The 21,734-nt window shown below is 55.7% G+C and overlaps 1 protein-coding gene across 2 annotated transcripts; it reads left to right on the top strand.

Annotated features, from left to right (window-relative positions):
* Positions 1–778: 778 nt before the first annotated feature.
* On the top strand, positions 779–21,438 carry EWSR1 (EWS RNA binding protein 1). Of its 2 annotated transcripts, none has more exons than XM_061370532.1 (17): positions 779–898; positions 3,916–3,952; positions 4,159–4,210; positions 5,704–5,827; positions 10,494–10,680; positions 12,358–12,525; positions 13,224–13,438; positions 14,064–14,244; positions 16,873–16,907; positions 17,417–17,449; positions 18,013–18,131; positions 18,658–18,787; positions 19,324–19,446; positions 19,544–19,694; positions 19,776–19,873; positions 20,315–20,600; positions 21,295–21,438. In XM_061370532.1, the coding sequence occupies exons 1-17, from the start codon at positions 886–888 to the stop codon at positions 21,332–21,334; spliced, it is 1,992 nt and encodes a 663-aa protein (XP_061226516.1). In that variant the 5' UTR covers positions 779–885; the 3' UTR covers positions 21,335–21,438. The 2 variants fall into 2 exon arrangements, with proteins under 2 accessions (XP_061226516.1, XP_061226514.1); XM_061370530.1 differs by having other exon boundaries at positions 16,870–16,907.
* The last annotated feature ends 296 nt before the right edge of the window (positions 21,439–21,734 follow it).

The following is a 21,734-nucleotide window of genomic DNA, read 5'->3' as shown; positions in this document are numbered from 1 at the left end:
ACACTGGGCGGCAATGGGGGTAATGGGAGCACTGGGGGGCACTGGGCAACAATGGGGGGCACTGGGGGTAATGGGAGCACTGGGTAGCAATGGGGGACACTGGGCGGCAATGAGGATAATGGGAACACTGGGGAGCATTGGGCAGCAATGGGGGGCACTGTGCGGCAATGGGGATTAATGGGAGCGCGGGGGGCACTGGGGGGTAATGGGCAGCAATGGGGGCAATGGGAGCACTGGGGGGCACTGGGCAGCAATGGGGGGCACTGGGGTAATGGGAGCACTGGGGGCCACTGGGAAACAATGGGGGGCACTGGGGGTAATGGGAGCACTGTATAGCAATGGAGGACACTGGACGGCAATCAGGGTAATGGGAGCACTGGGGAGCATTGGGCAGCAATGGGGGGCACTGGGAGCACTGGGAGGGCGCTAGGGGTGGCACTGGGGGCACTGCTGACGTCACTCGCAGCCCGTGACGCCACTCGCTGGTGCGTGACGTCAGGAGGACCCCGCGATGACGTCACGCCACCGCCGCTCCGCCCCCCGCGCTCCGCCGCCCGGCCAGAACGGCTCTTGCACGACGGTCCCTAACGGCTGGGGGCTGTACCATTCCTCTGCGCTGCGAGGGGGGGTTGTGGAAGAGCACCCAACGCAGCGGTAGAACCGCGGTCCCGGGCACCCATCGCTGCACACCCGGTTCTCCGCGGAGAATCCGGGTGCTCGGCTCCGAGCCCTCGGTGCTCGGCCTCACGCAGCTTTATCCCCGGTTCATTCCCGTCCCCCCCCCGAGCTTTGCCGTGGTACGTGCCAGGGGCTGGCCCGCGCCTGCGCAGCGCGGGGCGGCGGCGGCCGGACGTTGGGAGCGCGGAGGAGGAGGAAGGCGACAAAATGGCGTCGACGGGTGAGCGGGGCCGGGCTGGGCCGGGCTAGGGGGGCCGAGCGCAGGGCCCGGCCTCAGCGCTGCCGGGGTGGGGGTGAGCAGGGTCCTGTCGCAGCCAGCCCTGGTTGCCGCGGTGCGGAGCCTGCGTTACCCCTCGTTAAGGGGCCGTTAAATGCTCATTAAGAGGCCTGGGGGGGGAGTTTGTGTGCTCTGCGCCGTGTGGGGCTGCTGGGAACGGGTCCGGGTGCCTGTGGGGAGAAGCGCGGAGCATCGGGGGAGGAGCGGTGCAGAGCGCTCGGAGCGGAGGCTCAGTACGGTTTAAAGCGCGGGACGCAAGGCTGGGCTGCTCCATAAGGAATACATCCCGAGTGTGAAGGAATGGGCTCGGTTATGGCTGGGGTCAGAGGGGATGACCCACGCTCCGGATCAGATGGGGGGAATGGGGGTTGTGAACCCCGCTCTGGTGCACGGGAACGGGCTGCCCCGGAGCTGCCGTGCCCATTGTGCTCCTGAGCCTCGTGGAACGGCAGGAGGAGGATTCGGTTTCCCATTGGAAATGAAGGCTCGGAGGGGGCTGAGAGAGGAACAGTGCTGAGTTATGGATGTGTGGAGCAGGTCGGGTTTGAGCCTTCCCGAGGGAGGAGGCCGTGTTTGGGTCGGGCTGGGGAAGGCTCTAAGGGGGAATGTGTTCAGTTCTGGGCCCCTCAGTTCATGAGAGACACTGAGGGGCTGGAGCGGGGCCAGAGAAGGGCAATAGAGCTGGTGCAGGGCCTGGAGCCCAAGTGTGATGGGGAAGGGCTGAGGGACCTGGGGGGTTCAGATGGAGAAGAGAAGGCTCAGGGGGACCTGATGGCTGCCTCCAACTGCCTGACAGGAGGATGGAGCCGGGAGGGGCTGGGCTCTGCTCCCAAGGAACAAGGGATGGGACAAGAGGAACCGGCCTCAAGCTGCACCAGGGCAGGTTTAGATGGAGCTGAGGAACAATTCCTGCCCCAGAGGGTGCTCAGGCATTGGAACAGGCTGCCCAGGGCAGGGCTGCAGGCACTGTCCCTGCAAGTGTTCACACCCCGTGGAGACGAGGCCTCAGTGCCATGGGGCAGTGGTGGCCTTGGCAGTGCTGGGGTAAGGGTTGGACTGGATGAGCTTAAAGGGCTTTTCCAGCCTGGTTCTATGGGTGCTGAGTTGCAGACCCAAGCAGAGGGGTTGGGTGGTTGGGGTCTGTAGCAGGGGAGGTCCATGCTCAGCAGCCTCCTGTGTTCTTAAGAGCTTGGAGGGCTCCGGTAACCCAGTGGGGTGCAGAAAGTGGGGGTTCAATGGGAACTACAGAGGTTGTGGTGGCTGGAGGGGGGACAGGGAAGGCAGGGGGACATGGAGGGGCGTGTGTGAAGGGGAATCTTGAGTATTTATGGGAATGGCTTGAACCTGCCCGAGGGGAGACTGAGCTGAGCTCTTAGGCAGAAGCTCTTCCCTGTGAGGGTGCTGAGGCGCTGGCACAGGGTGCCCAGAGAAGCTGTGGCTGCCCCATCCCTGGCAGTGCTCAAGGCCAGGTTGGACACAGGGGCTTGGAGCAAGCTGCTCCAGTGGAAGGGGTCCCTGCCCGTGGCAGGGGTTGGAGCTGGAGACATTCAAGCTCCCTTCCAACCCAAACCATTCCTTGATGCTGTGAATGGGTTTTAGCACTCGGGGTTGAGCAGAGCAAAGTGCTCTGTGTAGGCTGAAAGAAAACAGAGCAAAGAGCAGCCCCCCCGAGCTCCAGCAGTGTTTTAGTGCTCAACGTGACAGCCTGCAGGGGAAGCAGTGATAGTACCAGCGGAGTGCAGCACCTTGTGCTGTGCCTTTGGCAGCGAGGAATCCTTCAGCTCGGTGCTGGGTTGTTGTGGGGGGGGGTGGTTTGGGAGCTTCCTTGTGCTCTGGTGTGGATCCCTGCGCTCTGGTGTAAGGGCAGAGTGAGTTAGACCTGTCCAAAATGACCACCAGAGCCTGGGTCCCTATTGCCTTGTCCCAGCAGCAGCAAGGGAGGGGGGAAGGAGGGAAGCACACATGGAGGGTGAGGAGGAGAAGCTTTGTTAGGGATGGGTCCTCAGAACCAGGAGGTCCTGGTGTGTGAAACCAGGATGGTCATAGGGATTCCTGGTGCTCTGTCAGCCTGGGGGCTGTGGAGGCTGTAGGAAGCCATCAAGGGCTCCTCACATTCCTAAGGGGGATCAGTGCACCCCGAGGGGTGATTGTGGTGGAGACACCAAATCCCTTCCCCTGTCCCTGCCTGAGGAAGGCTCCAACATCCTCCTTCTGCTCCAGCTCCATCATGGCCTGAGCACCAAATGCGAGTGAGGTCTGGGTTCATTCCTGATCCCCCTCCTCCGGAGCTCTGTGGTCCTGGGAGAGCTGGAATGGTCTGGATTCATCCCTGGCTGTAGTTGTTGGTGACCTGGAGGGGAAATGTACTTACAGGAGCTGTCATCGTGGCAAACACAGCCTTGTAACTGCTGTGTGCCCACATTTTTCATTCCCACCAGCAAAGCACTTGGGCAGAGGTGATTCTGCTTGGAATATTCAGCAGGATACAGGGCTCAGGGGAAGGAATTCCAGGGAGAAGTGCTACAACTTCCCAGCCATTTGCTGGTGTCGTTGGAAGCCCAACGTGGTGCTTCCTCCATCCCCAGAGCCTGCAACCTGGGGCCCTTTGAACCCAGGAGAGGGGGTTGTGTCAACCCATGGCCTTTCCTTTGTTCCAAAGGGAAGCACCCTCCTACCCCCTCCCCCTGCTTTGGGTGCCATCCAGGGTGGCAGTTAAACTACAGCAGGGTCATTTGAGATCAAAGTTGCTGCTGCAAACAGCACTTCACAATGGAGGGAAGAGAGGTTTTGTTGCTTCCCAAAGGGCTGCATTTACCTTGCCCTCTGTGGCAAGCGGCTTTCCAGGTTTATAGCAGCTCTATCCAAGCTGCAGGAGGGAATTCCAGCTGCTGTGCTCTTAATGCTGCTCATTTTCAGCCTTTGTCAAGCTTTTTATTCCCCTTTCTTTTTTTCTCTTGTAGATTATAGCACCTATAGCCAAGCTGCAGCCCAGCAGGGGTGAGTAGCATTCCAGTCTTCTTTGCTTGCAAATGACGGGCTATAAGCATGTAATAATTGCAGTATAGGCTTAACTCAGGTGTGTTTGTCGATCCTTTAGCTCTTAGCTTCCTAATATTTCAGCAGAAACCAGTGGGATAGATGGAAATCGCCTTGGGATGTGTTTTGCATGGCTCAGAAATGATGTCTCTCAATTGATTTTACAGCTACAGCGCGTACGCACCGCAGCCGGCTCAAGGCTACGCACAGAGCACCCAGGTAAAGCATGGGAGGGTTTGTAAGGGCTCTGAGCCATCCTTCTGCCTGTAACCTCCATGGAAACAGCGACATCTGCCAGGAGAAGCTGGCTTGTTGCTTTGCAAAGTGCTTCCTTAGGATGAAAACACCCTGAGCATCAGAGCCTCAGCAGTCCCCTCTGTGTTCATACAGCCTAAGGGGGTTGTGGAGGGGATAGGAAAGCCTCATTCTCTGTGTGTGTAATGCAGCACTCGGTGTAGGAGAGAAGAGCCTACAGAAAAGGGGGAAATGCCATTTGGGACATTGCAGGAGGAGGAAGGGATAGATTGTTCTTGCAGTAGGGTGGGAAAGCCCTGTGCCAAAACCAGGCAGGAGAACATTTGGGTCAGCTTAAACAAAGCGGACAGCAGCTTTTACTTTGAGTGAGTATTTTGAGGCAGAACCATTGCCACCAGTTGTGGGTTACACAGGAGAAGCGTAGCAGAGTGGTAAATGTAGGAGCAGAAGGTTTCAACTCCATCCTCTAGTGGGAGACTAACCCAGCTAAACTCAGCTGTAGACAGATCCTGTGGGAGGTTCCCAGTGTCTCCTGCCTCTGGGTGACAAGAGCTTCCACAGGCAGTGACATGCTCCATCTGATCAGTGCTTTCTACTCTTTGAGTTGAGGGAGTAACACAGGCTTAGGTTCCAAAAGGCCTTTCAGTTCCTGGCTCCTACAGGAGTTGGGAAATCCCTTTGGGAATGTGGGTGGTAAGGCTGTTTCAGCGTCACTTCTTGAGCTAGAACTAGAGTTTTACCCTAAACCAAGCTGCTGGCAGCACAAAGCTCTTGGAAGTTGGCTGGTCCGTGGCATGGGGCTGAGGTAGCTCTGGAGCTGCTAAAACTGCAGCACCAGCAGCTCTGTGCTGATCCAATGGGAATCCTGTGGCTGAAGCCATCCTCCAGAGCTGACTCTCACTGAGTTAAAAGGCATCAGGGTGGGAGCAGCGATCACAGGGATGGTTTGGTGATGGCAAGGCCTTGGGTGCTCCCACTGTTCCCATCCTTGGGTCCCAATGTAAACTCCTGTTTTCCAAGCTATCAGCTGATGGACATGAAGAACACTCAGAACAACCTCCCTGAAACCTTAAAGAGGTTTCACTGAAGGGGTTTGACACTGAGGTGACTTGTTTTACCCCCTGCAGTTCTGCCCCCTGAGTAGTGCCATGTTTCAGTTCAGCTCTGGGAGGTACCTGTGAGTACTGATGGGTGCCCAAGCAGTTGGGAAGAGCTGAGTGCTTTCATGCTTTAGATAGAGCAGAGATGAGTTGGGACAATAGCAAAGGCTCCCCTCTGCTCGTGGCCTTGGGAAGCTGCCTTTGTAACCCCATTGCCCAAGCTTTCCTCAGTAACCTTGGCTTGGCTCTGGTCGCTGTCAGTACCTCAGGTAACACATCCCCAGGTCTGGGTGCATCTCTGCATCACCAGTGGGTCTCTTGTGGTGAGGAGTTAACTGTGTGTCATCTCCGGAGCAGACCTACGGGCAGCAGAGCTATGGAACCTACGGACAGCCCACGGATGTCAGCTACTCCCAGCCCCAGACGACCGCGACGTATGGGCAGACGGCCTACGCCACGTCCTATGGGCAGCCCCCCACCGGTAAGAGCCCCCCACTGCCTGCAGGGCTTGGCCTAACACTGAGCACAGAGTAGAGCTCACGTCTGCATTGGGGAGCTCCAAAACCATGCTCTGCTGTGGTAAGAGCTTCCATCCTCGAGCCCACCTTGAGCCAAGGGCACTCTGCAGTGATGTGAAGGTGGATGGTGCCTGGGTTTGGGTGCTGGAACTAAGCTGGATCCAATCCTAGCTGCAGAGTGCCGTGCTTAGAGCAAAACAGGCACAAGCTGTGCTCCCCTGGAGTGTGGGCTCTTGGGAACCAGTGGCCTCAGTGCTTGGGTTGGTAAAAAGCCCATCGGTGGATGTGGTGGGAGCCTGTTCTGGTAGCGTCACCCTCTGCTCTCTGTCCTGTGCTTCCCACACTGGAAGGGACCAGGACAGGTCTGGCTGTCCTGCTCACTCTTGCATGGGAAATGCTGTTTAATCCTGTGTGTAAACGTATGGGGTTAACCCTTTAGTGCCACTTGGATTTCCAGTGCAGCTACATGTTGATAGGACAAAGGGTTCAGAAACCAGGGGAGATTTAGGTTGGATCTTAGGCAGAAGCTCTTCCCTGTGAGGGTGCTGAGGCGCTGGCACAGGGTGCCCAGAGAAGCTGTGGCTGCCCCATCCCTGGCAGTGCTCAAGGCCAGGTTGGACACAGGGGCTTGGAGCAAGCTGCTCCAGTGGAAGGGGTCCCTGCCTGTGGCAGGGGTTGGAACTGGAGGAGCTTTAAGGTCCCTTCCAACCCAAACCAGGCTGGGATTCCATGACTCCCCTCCCGGAGATCCCAGCTTAACAAATACACTCTTAAGGGTCAAGGCAAAGCAGCAGCAGTGCAGCTTCCTGGGAGCCCTGCAGGACTGGAGGCTGCAGTAAGGATTAAAGGGCTCAAACATTCCTAAGAAAGGAATTTTGGAAATCTATAAATCCTTTCTGCTGCCAGTTTTATGTTCATATCCTTTTAAAAGAAAGGAAAAATCCCCTGGAGATGACCCACAGAGCTGCTGGCAGGAGGGTTCCAGCTCCCCTTCAGGAAGTTTTCCTTATCCATGCAAAGACCTTAACTGTTTTCAGTGCTGTCTCACTGACACTACAAATTAACACTTCCTCTTCACTTCTTCCTTGTGAAGCATCCTCAGTGGCTTCTCTGGCCAGATACCCCACTACCTGTCCCAGTATTCCCTTGCTTTGGGAAGCATTTAAGATAGCTCTGGCTCTAACAGACACTTATAATGTCCCACAGCAAAGGCTGAACCGACAGCAAACAGCACCCAAGGGGTTACTTACAGGAAACTGGGATTTCTTCCTCAATTTGGACTATTGGAATATTCAGTCCAAATCTACCAGAATGGAGCCATGGCTCAGTAGCTCCTTTCAGGCATTAAGGCACTCATATGTACAAAACTCCAGTCTGGAATAGTTTGCAGTACAGTAACCAACACAGAAACATGGGATTACAGAATGGTTTGGGTTGAAGGGACCTTAAAGCTCCTCCAGCTCCAACCCCTGCCATGAGCAGGGGCACCTTCCACTGGAGCAGCTTGCTCCAAGCCCCTGTGTCCAACCTGGCCTTGAACACTGCCAGGGATGGGGCAGCCACAGCTTCTCTGTTGATCCAGAATGAGCACGAGGTTGGGTTTATTCCTCCTACCCCTTCCTCTCCTTGAGGAGCCCGAGCTGTGCAAGCACTGATGGTGCTCAGAGCCTTCCTCCCTCACTGGTCTCTGCCTTTCATGCTAAATCCAGCCTGAAGCGTTGCCTGGGGCGTACACCATGCCCTCAGGGACATGCCATTTTTCCACTTGAATCCCAATGTACTTTTCCTGAGCATTGCCTCTCTGTAGCAGAGGGAAGGCTGCAGTGACTCCAAAGCAGAGTGCCTTTTCCTGTCTCAACAGCCTATTTTGGGGTAAGATGCTGTTGTGGTCAGGGCAATTCAAACCCTGGGCACATCCACCCCAGTGCTGCCATCCAGCCTTGGGCTCCTCCTGCGCTGCCCAAGGGGTAGTTACCACCCAGGTCATGCTGCTTCCTCCCTGGGGCTATAGGAGAAGGTGTCTTGGAGTCACCCCATCCTTTGGTATGGAGAAGAGGGGTTCAGGAGCCTACTAGATTGGGGGGTTTATGGGCACCATCAGATCTGTGATCATGGGTTGCTCTTTAGGCAATGTGGTTTATCAACAGGAATTCAGGAGTAAAGGAAGAGCTGCATGGTTTAGGGTTGTTGGCTTTCTAAGCACGTTGTTTGAGGGCAAAGACATCACTTCAGGTGTTCAAATAGGGGTCTCCTTTAAGTCTCATCGCTCCCCAGCCCCTCACTGGCACAAGCTCTGAGCCACACAGGACCAGCTCTTCAAGCACAGCCCTTGTGGGTACCTTTTCCTGCTGCTTCCATCAGAGGGAAGCCTTCAGAAGGTGAAGCCTGCTCACCTCTCTGGATGCAGCATTTCCAGTTGATGTTCCCTGAGGACCAAGTCCTGCAAGCTTCCCCTCCTCCTGAAGGATTCCTAGGCTTTGATAAGGGTGTTCCTTGCAGGCTTGGATACTTTGAGTGGAAATGAGCCATGTAGCTGGAGGTCTGAAGCTGGTTATCCCAGTTCTTCTTCCCTACGGACTCCCCATTTCACTTGCTACCTGGTAGAGGGAGCAGAGAGAAGTGGTGTCATGTAAATGCCCCCTCAAAAACACACCTCTTGAGGGTTTCCATTGTAGCCAAGCTCAGTGTTGAATGCAGATGCAGCCCGGCAGGGTGGAAAACCACTCACTGCCTGTCCTCTGGTACAAACCCTTCCCTCTGGGCACAACCACACAGAGGGAAAGCTCCATCTAGAGCTGAAGCATTTGAAGTCAGGATTCTTCCAAGTGGTTCCAAACCTCCTTTGCTCCATGGGAGAGGTTAGTGCTGTCCCTACCAGTGATGAGAATAGGGCTTAGGCATGGGGGGACCACCCTAAGGCTCCAGGTCTGGGCAGGGCTGTGGCTCCAGCAGCACTTATGCAGGCTGTACTTAGGCAAACAAGAGGCTTTTTTAGCCTGTGGTCAGGCTGCAGCCACGTAAAAGAAGGATTCATTTAGCATCTGGTGTCAGTCAGCTCTGATGGAGCGCTGTGGTGGCTCACAGTGAAGTGTTTGGGCTGCTTCAGTTTGTCCAGGGCTCCAAATCACACTCATACTGTCCTTCTCAGCAGCACCCTGTTGAGCAACACTCGGAACAGGACTTTGCTGCTCAGAGAACCCCTCAGCAGAAGGGAACACTGACACTGAAACAGGCTGATAGTGGGTCCTGTACGTTGTTTCCCAGTGGCAGACCAGTTTGATGGGTCCAGGTTGGCTGCTCTGTGATGTGGAATCCAGCCCATGGTGTCCAGCAGGAGGCTGGTGCTGTGAGGAGCGTGGCGGGGGCTGGTTTTAAGCTGGTTACTGCAGGGGGCAGGATTGTGTCCCCTTGGAGCTCCCCTTTTCCATAACCAGGAAGCTCAGGAGCAGCACTATGGGACAGAAAGCTGATGGTTGGGGTTTCTCTAATGCAAACTTCCTCCTCTCACTTCCCTTCCTCTTCCCTGGGGATTCTGAGTCCCTTTGGGGATGCCTCTGGGTTTGCAGCAGGGCACTGAGATGTGGAAGTCCTACGGGGCTTCCTGAGGGGACTGTGTATTCTTGAGCTCCATTTGCTTTGCAAATGAGGGAATTGAGATGGAAACCACAGCCCAATGTGCCTGAAATGCTGTAGAAGAGGAGGAGCCTGGCACACGTGTCCCATGTCTCTTAAAGCCAAGGGGAGAAGCTGTTACCTCAGTTGGACCTTAAGGCCCCATCATAAGCCCCAGGGACTGGGCTGCTCTTTGGCAATCGATCCGTGTTTGTAGTAAGTCAGCTTTTTCAGAGGATATTTGATTGTTATTTTGACATCAGTTATTAATATTGATTATTATGGAGTTGATTTTTCCCTTGGAAGCCTCCCTTTCATAGCTCGAAAACCCACCTGCAAGGTTCTGGACCATCAGAAGGCACCGTGTTCATTGACAGGTCACCCTGGTGCCAAGCCAGATGCGACTACACAGTGCTGGAAACACTCGTTTAAATGGAGCTGCTTTGGGATCTTGGATGTTGTAAAATTAGTCTGAAATAAAGGCAGGAGCTCAAAGGTTTTTACCTAAACCAATACTGAGAGAAGTGAAGGCACATAAACCAGTGGGTGATCTTTTTAGACCTTTGTCTTAAGTTAAAGCAAATGTAAGTTGTTGTCTTTTGTTTGCAGAGTAAATATGACTTCCTGAATGCCTCACAAAGGCTTTCTCAAGCCAGGCTGGTGCTATTTTATGCTTCTGGTTCTCAAATAAAGCCAAAAGGATGGGACCACACTAAACTCTTACTTCAGATCTTTGTTACAGTAGCTGTGGGCTTTGGTAGCTGTGAGCCAGGGTTGGATGCTGATTGAAGGCTGGCTCCTGGGAGCATGGCTTTGGGTGGTGAGGGTACTGCTGGGGCTGGATGAGGCTTCCCAGGGCAGGGGGGCTCTGCAAGGGGAGCTGTGGGTCAGCTCATCTGTGATGCTCCTGCAGCAGTGAGATCAGTGCTGGACCAAGGTGTGATGAGCCCTCAGCAGAAGCTCGGTGGTTTGAAGGTCTCCAACCTGATGTGAGCGTTGGGCTCTTGTCTGTTGCAGGTTACAGCACCCCGACTGCCCCCCCAGCATACAGCCAGCCCGTGCAGGGGTACGGCACAGCCCCCTACGACACCAACACCGCGACGGTTACAACCACCCAGGCTTCCTATGCAGCACCCTCTGCCTACGGCACCCAGCCCGCGTACCCGGCCTACGGGCAGCAGCCACCAGCGGCTGCTCCCACAAGGTAATACCCATCTCTCCATAGAGTCATGGAGTAACAGAAGGATTTGGATTAGAAGAGACCTTAAAGCTCCTCCAGCTCCAACCCCTGCCACGGGCGGGGACCCCTTCCACTGGAGCAGCTTGCTCCAAGCCCCTGTGTCCAACCTGGCCTTGAGCACTGCCAGGGATGGGGCAGCCACAGCTTCTCTGGGCACCCTGTGCCAGCGCCTCAGCACCCTCACAGGGAAGAGCTTCTGCCTTATCTCCAACCTGAACTTGCCCTGTTTCAGTCTGAACCCATCACCCCTTGTCCTATCACTACAATTCCTGATGAAGTGTCCCTCTCCAGCATCCTTGTAGCCCCCTTCACACACTGGAAGCTGCTCTGAGGTCTCCACACAGCTTCTCTTCTCCAGGCTGAACAGCCCCAATGTTCTCAGCCTGGCTCCATACAGGAGGTGCTGCAGCCCCTGCTCGTCCTCGTGGCCTCCTCTGGCCTTGCTCCAGCAGCTCCATGTCCTTGTGTTGGGGACACCAGAGCTGCACACAGTGCTGCAAGTGGGGTCTTTCCCTTCCTCCCAAGGCTGTCTGCTCTCAGTCACATGCCGCCAGCTGAACCAGGACCTGCTGCTCTTCCCTTCTGTGCCTCTGCTGCAGCTGGAGGGCTGGGGGAAGCAGCGTGGGTCGGTTCTGCTCCTGCACAGTGAGTCAGGGCTGTCACTGGTTGATGAGCAGAGCAGCGCAGCGCAGCAGCAAAAACAGGCTCCTGACTCACAGCATAGGACAGAAAGCAGAGCAGTGTGCTCCCAGCCCAGGGTCAGGCAGGATGCTGCTCCACACTGGGACTGCTGGAGTCATGCACGTACTGCAGGCAGTTTCCTTTTTAAACCTCTTGTGCCTGGGCACTGACAGTGTTGTATTTAGTTGAACTGTTTGCTCAGGATTCAGCCTGCACCATATAAACTCATTTAGTAAGGACTAAAAACCGCTTTAGGCATGTAGCTGATGGCAGCCACTCCAGTTAGCAAAGGTGGAACTTGGCTGGATCTGTCAGATTACACTTGAAGGATCCATCCTAATGTCTAAAATACCTTTTTTTCAGCTTCTACAACTCTTTTTACTCCACTGTTAAACACTCATTACAGGATAGAACAAATACAAAAGGGGACATTCCAGTCACATGCGAAGGGTTCTCTATTTTCAGGCCTTGAGAGTTAATACTAAGCATAGAATGACAGTTTGTGTAGAAAGGGATCTTTAAGGGTCTCCCAGTCCAGCCCGCAGTGTCCTTTTCATGTAATCAGCAATGTGTATGGGGCAGTATCTGCTTGTGCTGGATTCCAGGCCACACAGTGATGATTGACAAGGGCCTGTAGGGACAGGCCAAGGGGAATGGCTTGAACCTGCCCGAGGGGAGACTGAGCTGAGCTCTTAGGCAGAAGCTCTTCCCTGTGAGGGTGCTGAGGCGCTGGCACAGGGTGCCCAGAGAAGCTGTGGCTGCCCCATCCCTGGCAGTGCTCAAGGCCAGGTTGGACACAGGGGCTTGGAGCAAGCTGCTCCAGTGGAAGGGGTCCCTGCCTGTGGCAGGGGCTGGAGCTGGAGGAGCTTTAAGGCCCCTTCAACCCAAACCAGTCTTAGTCTGTGATTGAGCTGACAACGTTTCTGGCTGCTTCTGAGCTCCTCCTTTCTCTCTGCACAGACCCCAGGATGGCAGCAAACCAGCAGACACCAGCCAACCACCATCGAGTACAACCGGCTACAGCCAGCCCAGCCTGGGGTACGGGCAGAGCAACTACAGCTACCCCCAGGTGCCTGCCAGCTACCCCATGCAGCCGGTCACTGCACCACCCTCCTACCCCCCTACCAGGTAACTCAGCAGAGCCTCATGCTGCTGCTGTGCAGATGGGTTAGCTTGGGCAAGAGGGGGTTGAAACAAACCCATGTGGTGGTTTTGGTGTCCTGGGAGTAGGGAGGGGGGTTCTTGTTGGGGCACTTCTTGTTACAGGGAGGATGGTTGAGTGCGTGCATGTCTGTGTACACCTCCAGCAGCAAGGTGAAAAGATGGCAAGCGTTAAGGGATTCCCTGCATAGAGAGCGTGTTACAGCCACCTTCTGCTGCCTCCTTACGCATCCTTTGCCAAGGAGCTTGCACTCCTCCCCTCAGAGTCTGTAGTACTCTGGTGTTGACTCCAGACTGTGTGATTTGAAACCCTCAGCCCCAAGGGCTGGCTTATTGTCCATCACCTGAAGACGTTTCAGTGCCAGGGCAGAAGAGGAGCCTGATACCTGCCTTGTTGCTGATTTTCTTGCCCTGGTGCTTGGGCCTCTTTCTCGAGGCATGACTAAATGGTGACAGGCCACGGGGATCTTGCTTTTAGCAGGTTCCTGTGTTGATTTTGCCTCCTGGCACCAGACTGGCCTCCGCAGGGGGACTTCACCTGTTTAAATGGTTTATAACACCACATATGGCTTGTAATTGCATTACCCTCTGGTGTGAGGCACTCCTGTGGCCTCATGCACAGTGCCAGGGAGTTGGCTCATTGTTGCAATGCTTTTGTCTTCCAGCTATTCCTCCACGCAGCCGAGCGGTTACGATCAGAGCACTTACTCCCAGCAGAGCACCTATGGGCAGCAGAGTACCTATGGACAGCAGACAAGCTATGGCCAGCAAAGCAGCTATGGGCAGCAGCCCCCACCGACCAGTTACCCCCCCCCAAGCGGGTCCTACAGCCAGGCCCCCAGCCAGTACAGCCAGCAGAGCAGCAGTTATGGCCAACAGAGTGAGTGGTCAGGGACGAGAGGGTCTCTTCTTGCCTTTTTAGTTTGGGTCTCAGGCTTGGAGCTGCATTGAAGGGAAAAACCCCAACACAAAGAGGGATGTGGAGCTGTTGGAGTGAGGCCAGAGGAGGCCATGGGGATGCTGCGAGGGCTGGAGCAGCTCTGCTCTGGAGCCAGGCTGAGAGAGCTGGGCTGGGGCAGCCTGGAGAAGAGAAGGCTCCTGAAGGGGAGACCTTAGAGCAGCGCCAGTGCCTAAAGGGGCTGCAGGAAAGCTGGAGAGGGGCTTGGGACAAGGGCCTGTAGGGACAGGCCAAGGGGAATGGCTTGAACCTGCCCGAGGGGAGACTGAGCTGAGCTCTTAAACAGTGACACTGCAGTGCTCCCCTCAGGGAGCATCAAACACTGCTGAGGCTGGGCTGGGTGAGGTGTGGCATAACCAGTTGTGGGTGGCAGTTCTGCAGGGGTTGGGCAGACTGGATTCCACCCTGGAAAGTAGCACATCTCTCCTTAAATGAACACCGCTGCTGTAAGTGCCGGAGCAGTGATTGCTGTGGTGATGCTCTGGGGCTGGAGGCAGGTCCGAGGGGACAGGCAGCTCCCTAACGTGTTTGTTCCAACCTTTCCCAGGCTCATTCCGCCAGGACCACCAGAGCAGCATGAGTGTCTATGGACAGGATTCCGGAGGCTTCTCAGGCTCGGGAGAGAACCGGAATCTGAGCGGCCCCGACGGCCGCGGCAGGGGACGAGGGGGATATGAGCGAGGAGGCATGAGCAGAGGTGGGCGGGGAGGAGGACGCGGTGGAATGGGGTAAGAGCAAATCTTTTCTCCTTTTATCTACTTCTGGTTTACCCATAGGCTTTGAAACGGAAAGAAGGGACTGAAAGGTTGACATTCCCAAGAGTATTTCCATGGAGAAACGCCTCTGTAGCATTGAACACCCATGGAAGTATTATCCTTAGGGGGAATAGGAGCAGGATCTGTTTGGTTTTCATCCTGCAGCTGGTTGGGCCCCAGGTTGGTTGGAGGGGTTGGAATTAGGGGAATTGCTAAATCTGGAACTTTCAGCTCCCTTCGTGCTGTGCAGAGGTGAGATCCTCTCTGGGGTTGGACAGTAACCCTGGATCGAACACACACAAACCTCCCTGTGCCTCAGCAGTGGGAATGTCGGCAGCGTGGGCACGGACACGGCGGCAGCCTTGTGCCGGCCACAGCCGTAGCACATGGAGCAGCGTGTGCCTGGGGCAGGTCCAAGCCATGACTCTTGAGTGGCCGCAGCACTCAGAGCTTGGTTGGAGCGTGAAGAAAGACCCCCGAGAACATAAAGAGCTCCCCCTTGGAGCCTTCAGGTGCTCTAAATCAGTTTGGCCATTTCAACTGATGGCAAAACCTGGTTTGGTAACCCCTGTCCGTGGTGGTCTGATAGAGGTGAGGAAGGAGGACAAAGCCCAAAGGCTCCTAAGAGAAGGAAGCTGTAGCTTTGTGTGTGTTCCATCCCTTGGGACCGTCAGGCAGAGCTATGCAGAGTGTCCCTAGGTGCACACCGGGCTGTGCAGTGCTGGCCTCCTCCATAGGCAGCTTTTCCTGGTGCTGTACGGCCTGGTGGCAGCCAGAGTTTGGCCACTGAGAGTGCCACTCTGCATAGCTCTGTCACAGTGAAGTGGCATGAAATCTTTATCGGAGAAATCCAACTCCCAGTGTCTGGAAATGGCAGATCAAAAAAGCCTGGCTTGTGTTGGGACGCATCTGGCTTCAATTGGCTCGAGTGGAACAAGAGTTCCCTGGTTCTGCATAAAGATTTCACCCATGCTGTACTGATCACTAATGGTTGGCAGTAGATGCAGACACTTGAAAGGTCTATCATCACATCCTCAAATTCCTAGCCCCTTCGGAGCTGCTCATGCCAAAGGTTTTGGCCGCTTGGTTCCGTGCCCTAATCCGAGCTTACACTGAGCACGGAGCCATGTCCCACCTCAGTAGACCCTTGCCAAGGGCTCCCCAGCTTTATGGATGTAGGCTTTGTGCTGTCCATAGGCAAGGTGGCCCTTCCTAGGAACACCAAGGGGCGGGTAGGGGAACTCGGCCCTCCTTAGCATGCTGTGGTGATGGATTTCAGTGTCTCCTGCAGGTAAGGAGCTCGATGTTCTTAACGTGCCCTTTTCTTTTTTCATTGACTCAGTTATTTTCTATTTTCATTGGCTGTTAAACATGGAAACTTTTTAACATGCTTTGTCGCATTTATATGCTACAGGTTACAAAGTGAGAGCCTTGTATACACACTTCAATACTTAAAAAGTACCCGTACTCAGTACTCAGCCGGCAGCATAATGAAAAGTGGGACTAGACACGGTGTCCATATGGAGAGGAAAAAAAATATACATAGGATTATTTTTGACCCCAATGTATTCATTGTATAAATGGAATCCTTCTGTAATGTGCTTTGGTAACTGCATCCTTGTTGTTTGGTAATAAAGCCAGAGGAGGTGTACTCTAGAATTGTGTAACGTTAACAAGTGTAAAGCATTGTGTTTAACACGAGAGCCGTGACGTAAATGGTGTGTGCTCGAAGGAGCAGAGCTGCATGCAACACCTTGAATCTCTGTATTGACAACTCTTTTCTTCCCCAGTATTAGAGGTGCAATACTTGCTAGAGAACAGGCAGTGCTCTCCCTCCTCCGCTCCTCCACTTCCAACCAGCCTTTGTGCCTCTCCCAAAGCGAGGGAGAAGCAGCCAAATCCTTCCCAGGTGGCGTTTTCCCAATTACCCAGTGCTTGGAAGCGCTCTTTAAGCTGTCGAGGCTCCAGCCACAGCTTTCCCTTTGCACCGAGACACGGTGTGTGTCCACAAAGCTGCACCCCAGGCCCCCGAGCCCGCGCTGTAATGCTGTTAAGTTCTCCCTTCCACTTGTTAAACTCAGTGCTGTAAAAGGGTGTTCTACCGAGGGGATGAGGCAATGGGAGCTGAACTGTGTTGTAGGCATCGCGTGTGGTTGTCTCCTACCTGTTGAACTGTTAATGTCAGGGCCTGCGCTGCGAGGGGCTGAGGGTGCACCTTTGTGTACACACCGCGGGGAGGGAGCTGCCCAGCCGCCCAACCCCACCATGAGGCCAAAACCTGATCTTCTAAACTCTCTACACCGTGGTTCCTTTTTGAGCTGTGAGTATTGCACCGCTAATACCCCCTCCAAGTAACTCAAAAGGGTTCCGCCAAGCGAGGTGGTGGGCTCAAAGCACACGAGGTTGCCTTATACGTAAAGGAAAAGTGAGCGAGCTGCCCTGAAGAAAGGCATAGTGCCGAGATGAGAGACAGACAGACAGATGCATTGTTTGGAGATGTTTTAGCCAGTGCCCTTCTTCCCCAGTGAGCCGCAGAGGCTCAGAGCGGTCCTGGCTTTGTAAAGGGAAAGGCCTTCATTTCTTCGTTTATCCCCCCAGCAGCGCTGGAGAGCGAGGTGGCTTCAATAAGCCTGGTGGTAAGTTTTTGAGCATTACAATGGATAGTGTTTAATAAAGCAAAAAAAAAAGATAAAAAAGATAAAAATAACAAATTGCAGTCAGTTTGTAGCACAAAGTGTAATTGTTATTCGTTTAAAGTGGTTAAAATGCCCCATGCCACGGGCACTGCCGGCAATAACTGCGCTTTACAGGACACAGGGTAACGTGGAGGAATTGAGCAACCGCTCTGTGTAATGTGGGGAGGCAAAGCATTAATTGCATTTAATAACTGTTATATAAAAGTAACTTTAATGACAACCAATTGGCCTGGTAAAGCAGTAAAACGAGCCAGTGTCCTAGTGGTTAATGGTTGGAGAGCTGCTCAGACCAGAGGGTGCGTTGCTGCTCTGTCTGCAGTGCAGGTCAAGCTGAGTTTAACCAGCGCCATCGCACGGTGGTTTTACGTAGCTAGTGTTGTGTGTGTCGGTTCTGCAGCCCCCAAGGCCTGCACTAACACGGCTTCTTATGATTCTTTCCCCACTGGCAGGACACATGGAAGAAGGCCCGGACCTTGATTTAGGTAAGCACCAACTCGTTGCCCGTTCCCTGCTCTGGATGAGGGTGGCAGCTACAGGAGGGCTCCTTCCAGCCGTTTCATTGAGTCCCACCTTGTCAGGCTGTTGGAAAACCACACTTGTGAGGCACAATAACTTGGGGGTGCTGCTCTGTACCTGGGTCAGCACAAACCCTCTTTGCAGCAGGCTTAGCCCAGAGCTCACCCAGTAGCCTCCCCTTGTGCCGTTCCAGCCCGTTGCCATGCAACTCTTCCCTTCCTGTTGCACAGGCGTGTCTGGAAGTGATGTGTCAGCATGGGGTGGACATCCGGGTGTGGGAGCCCAAAGGATGCGGAGCAATCTCTCATCCTCATCTCCATGTCTCCCATTAGCACCAAGTGGCTTAACCCTATGGTTAAAATCTCACTTGCCTTCCTGCATGGAGATGGTGGGGTAGGGTCACTGCTCACAGTGCCTGGGCGTCTGTGCCTCCTCATGAGCACACTCCTTGGGAGCGAAGCTGCAGCTCCATGATGAAAATCACTTTGGGGTGTTGTATCCCACCCTGACACCCTGCATTCCCTCCTAGGCCCCCCCATGGATCCAGATGAGGACTCGGACAACAGTTCTGTGTATGTGCAGGGACTCAATGATAACGTGACCCTGGAGGATCTGACAGACTTCTTCAAGCAGTGTGGAATTGTCAAGGTGGGGGACACACACACATGGGAAGGTTGGCTCCTGGCTGGTGGGGGACAGGGATCACCCATCCTGGAGCACGGAGCTCATCTCCCTTCAGCCCTTCGCTCCCAGGAGCTGGTGGGGCAGCACAATGACCCCAGCTCGTGCTTCCCAAAGAGCCTGATTTGTCCCTTGAGCTTGATGAGGCCATGGAGGAAGCATGGATCTGCTGCTGGTGGGACATGAGAGGGCTCAGGGTGCTGGGGGTCGAGGAGGAGGATGCAGGGAGGCTGCAGCTTGGCTTTTGCACAGTCAGGGTGCACCTGGGAGGAGCCCACCTTTGGGCTGGGCAGTAATGTCCTGGGCCAGTTCCTCCCTTGGTTGGCTTGGCTGGGCAGCAGTTCTGCTCCTGCTAAGCCAAAGGGGCCTTTCTTGTGCCATGGAGCCACCAAGGTGAGGGTTGTTTGAGTTGAAAGCAGAACAGAGGAGAGCAAATCCTTGCTTGGCTTAGTGGTGAGAGGTGGCTTGAGGGGACGTCTGTGTCCTGCTCTAGATGAACAAGAGGACCGGGCAGCCCATGATACACCTCTACATGGACAAGGAAACTGGCAAACCAAAAGGAGATGCCACCATATCTTATGATGACCCATCCACTGCCAAGACAGCCGTGGAGTGGTTTGATGGTGAGTGTGTGCGGGGGGTGTTTTGGGGTGGAATCACTTTGTTTGCCATTACGGAGCTAAATCCTTGTCCACCCAAAGGCAGCTTAAAATCACAGAACCAACCAGGCTGGAAAAGCCCTTTAAGCTCACCCAGTCCAACCCTTCCCAGCCCTGCCAAGGCCACCACTGCCCCATGGCACTGAGGGCATCATCTCCCCGGGGTGTGAACACTTGCAGGGCCGGTGCCTGCAGCCCTGCCTTGGGCAGCCTGTTCCAATGCCTGAGCACCCTCTGGGGCAGGAATTGCTCCTCAGCTCCATCTAAACCTGCCCTGGTGCAGCTGGAGGCCGGTTCCTCAAGCATTTGTGTCCTCGGGGTGTGGAGGATCAGCAGCCACCCAAGGCCAGCTTTAGGTGGTCAAGCTTCAGCCTAAGAAGCTCCTGGGTGTAACTGGGCAGGGGAGCGTGGTGCTTGGGTGGTGCTGGCCCCTCCTCCTGCACCAGTTAACGCCGAGGCCAGCAGCAGTGATGCTCTTGCCCTCATCTTCCTCCTCCCAGGGAAGGATTTCCAGGGCAGCAAGCTCAAAGTGACGCTGGCACGGAAGAAGGGCCCGATGAACAGCATGCGGGGTGGGATGCCGCCCCGGGAGCAGCGCGGAATGCCGCCCCCCCTGCGCGGAGGTAACGTCCCCAGAGCACCCTGCCTGGGCGAGCAGCACCCATGGGTGCTCCCTGCCCCTCCAGCCAGAGCCATGGCACCAATGAACCATCCCTGCAGGTCCAGGGGGGCCGAGCGGCCCCATGGGGCGCATGGGAGGCCGAGGTGGAGACCGGGGCGGCTTCTCCTCCAGAGGACCGCGGGGATCTAGGGGGAACCCCTCCGGAGGGAGCGTCCAGCACCGAGCTGGTGACTGGCAATGTCCCAACCCGTGAGTATCCCTTGGGGCTTCTGAGCATCCCTGATCCCAGAATGATCCCGGAGCTCCGTGCTGACTGCTGCTTGTCCCCAGGGGCTGCGGGAACCAGAACTTCGCCTGGCGAACAGAGTGCAACCAGTGCAAGGCTCCCAAGCCTGAGGGCTTCCTGCCACCGCCATTCCCACCTCCAGGTGCGTGTGTGGGGTGGACAGAGCCCTGATCCTGGGTTGTGCTCCTCCGGGAGCTGCTGTGGCTCCATCCCTTGGGAGCTGTGAAAGGGAGGCTGGGGCTCCTCTGCTTTCTGTTCCTCACTCACTTCCAGTATGTCCTCTGCTGCCAGTGCTCCCCCTTGGGGCTTGTTCTTGGGTCTGGTTTTTGGGGTTCCTCCTCAAGGCTCTTGGGGCTCTTATTTTGGGTTGCTCCTTGGGTCTCCTCTTTGGGGTTCCTCCATGAGGTTCTTCCTTGGGGCTCCTGGCCCTGGTTTCAGCACTTCAGAGCATCACTCACCCCTTGTTGGGCACTGCCCTCCAACGCTCCCCTTTGACACCCCCCAGCATTCCCAGCAGCTCCAGTGCCGGAGCAGCGCCCGGTGCGGGGCAGCTTCTCCCCTCTGAGGCTCTCCCCTCCCGCAGGCGGTGACCGCGGCCGGGGCGGCCCCGGGGGGATGCGCGGCGGGCGCGGCGGTGGCCTCATGGAGCGCGGCGGCCCCGGGGCCATGTTCCGAGGGGGCCGTGGCGGCGACCGAGGCGGCTTCCGCGGTGGCCGGGGCATGGACAGAGGAGGCTACGGGGGAGGCGGCCGCCGAGGAGGAGGAGGAGGAGGAGGAGGAGGACCCGGGGGGCCCCCCGGACCCCTGATGGAGCCCATGGGAGGTGGCGGCCGCGGCGGGCGGCGCGGAGGACCAGGGAAGATGGACAAGTGCGTATGGGGAGGGATGGGGATGCTGGGGGCACTGGGGGGGGGGGGACGGGGCCACAACAGGGCCCTGTTGGGTTTGGGTGCTCAGGGGGTGTTCAGTGGGTGTTCAATGGGTGCTCAGTGGGTACTCAGTGGGTGTTCAGTGGGTGCTCAGTGGGTGCTCAGGGGATGTTCAGTGGGTGTTCAGTGGGTGTTCAGTGGGTGCTCAGTGGGTGTTCAGTGGGTATTCAGTAGGTGTTCAATGGGTGCTCAGTGGGTAATCAATGGGTGTTCAGTGGGTGCTCAGTGGGTGTTCAATGGGTGTTCAGGGGGTGTTCAGTAGGTGCTCAGTGGGTGCTCAGGGGATATTCAGTGGGTGTTCAGTGGGTGCTCAGTGGGTATTCAGTAGGTGCTCAGTGGGTGCTTGCGATGTTCAGTGGGTGCCCAGTGGGTGCTCTGTAGGTGTTCAGTGGGTGTTCAGTGGGTGCTCTGTAGGTGTTCTATGGGTGTTCAGCAGGTATTCAGTGGGTGCTCAGTGGGTGCTCAGGGGATGTTCAGTGGGTGCTCAGTGGGTATTCAGTGGGTGTTGGGTATTCAATGGGTGTTCAGTAAGTGTTCAATAGGTGTTCAATGGGTGTTCAGTGGGTCTTGGATATTCAATGGAGCTCCTGAGGACACCAGCACTGATCCACCCATTCCGTGTATCCCCATACAGGGGCGAACACCGCCAGGAGCGCCGAGACCGACCCTACTAGGACCCCCCCCCGTTCCTCCCCAATCCCCCCCACCCCGGAGCTGCGTTTCCTACCAGATTTATTTTTTAAAGCAGAAACGAATCGGAAACCAGGAGAAGTTTTAACTTTCTAATGCCCTATTTATAACATAGCGCGAGAGAGACACAGACGCCTCCCGTACCCCCCAGTTCCAACGGGCGCGCGACCAGTTCTTGTGGCGGTTGGTTCCTTCCTTCTTCCTTTTCCCCCCTCCCCGTTATTCCCGTTATTCCCGTTATTCCCGGATCCCGGTTGGCGCCGCTGTTCCCGGTTGTGACGGTTGGTTTTTTTTATGCCGATCCAATAAACCCCCGCTGTTTGTATCCGCATCACCGCTCGCTTCCCATCCGCGCTGCCCCGCACGCACCCGGTGCGGGAGGAA

This window comes from Neopsephotus bourkii, unplaced genomic scaffold, assembly GCF_033783945.1.
Source record: "Neopsephotus bourkii isolate Nb327-2 ecotype Australia unplaced genomic scaffold, CSIRO-AGI_Nbou_v1 NB_1542, whole genome shotgun sequence".
Lineage (NCBI taxonomy): Eukaryota > Metazoa > Chordata > Aves > Psittaciformes > Psittacidae > Neopsephotus > Neopsephotus bourkii.
Note: the sequence above shows the minus strand (reverse complement) of the source record. Positions and strands in the feature narration are given on the sequence as shown.

What these genes read in the sequence shown, in the direction of transcription:
- EWSR1 (XM_061370530.1), top strand. An exon ending in CAGCAGTTATGGCCAACAGA is followed by an intron (nt 13,439 to 14,063) that starts GTGAGTGGTCAG and finishes AACCTTTCCCAG; the next exon opens with GCTCATTCCGCCAGGACCAC. An exon ending in GGACCAGGGAAGATGGACAA is followed by an intron (nt 20,601 to 21,294) that starts GTGCGTATGGGG and finishes ATCCCCATACAG; the next exon opens with GGGCGAACACCGCCAGGAGC.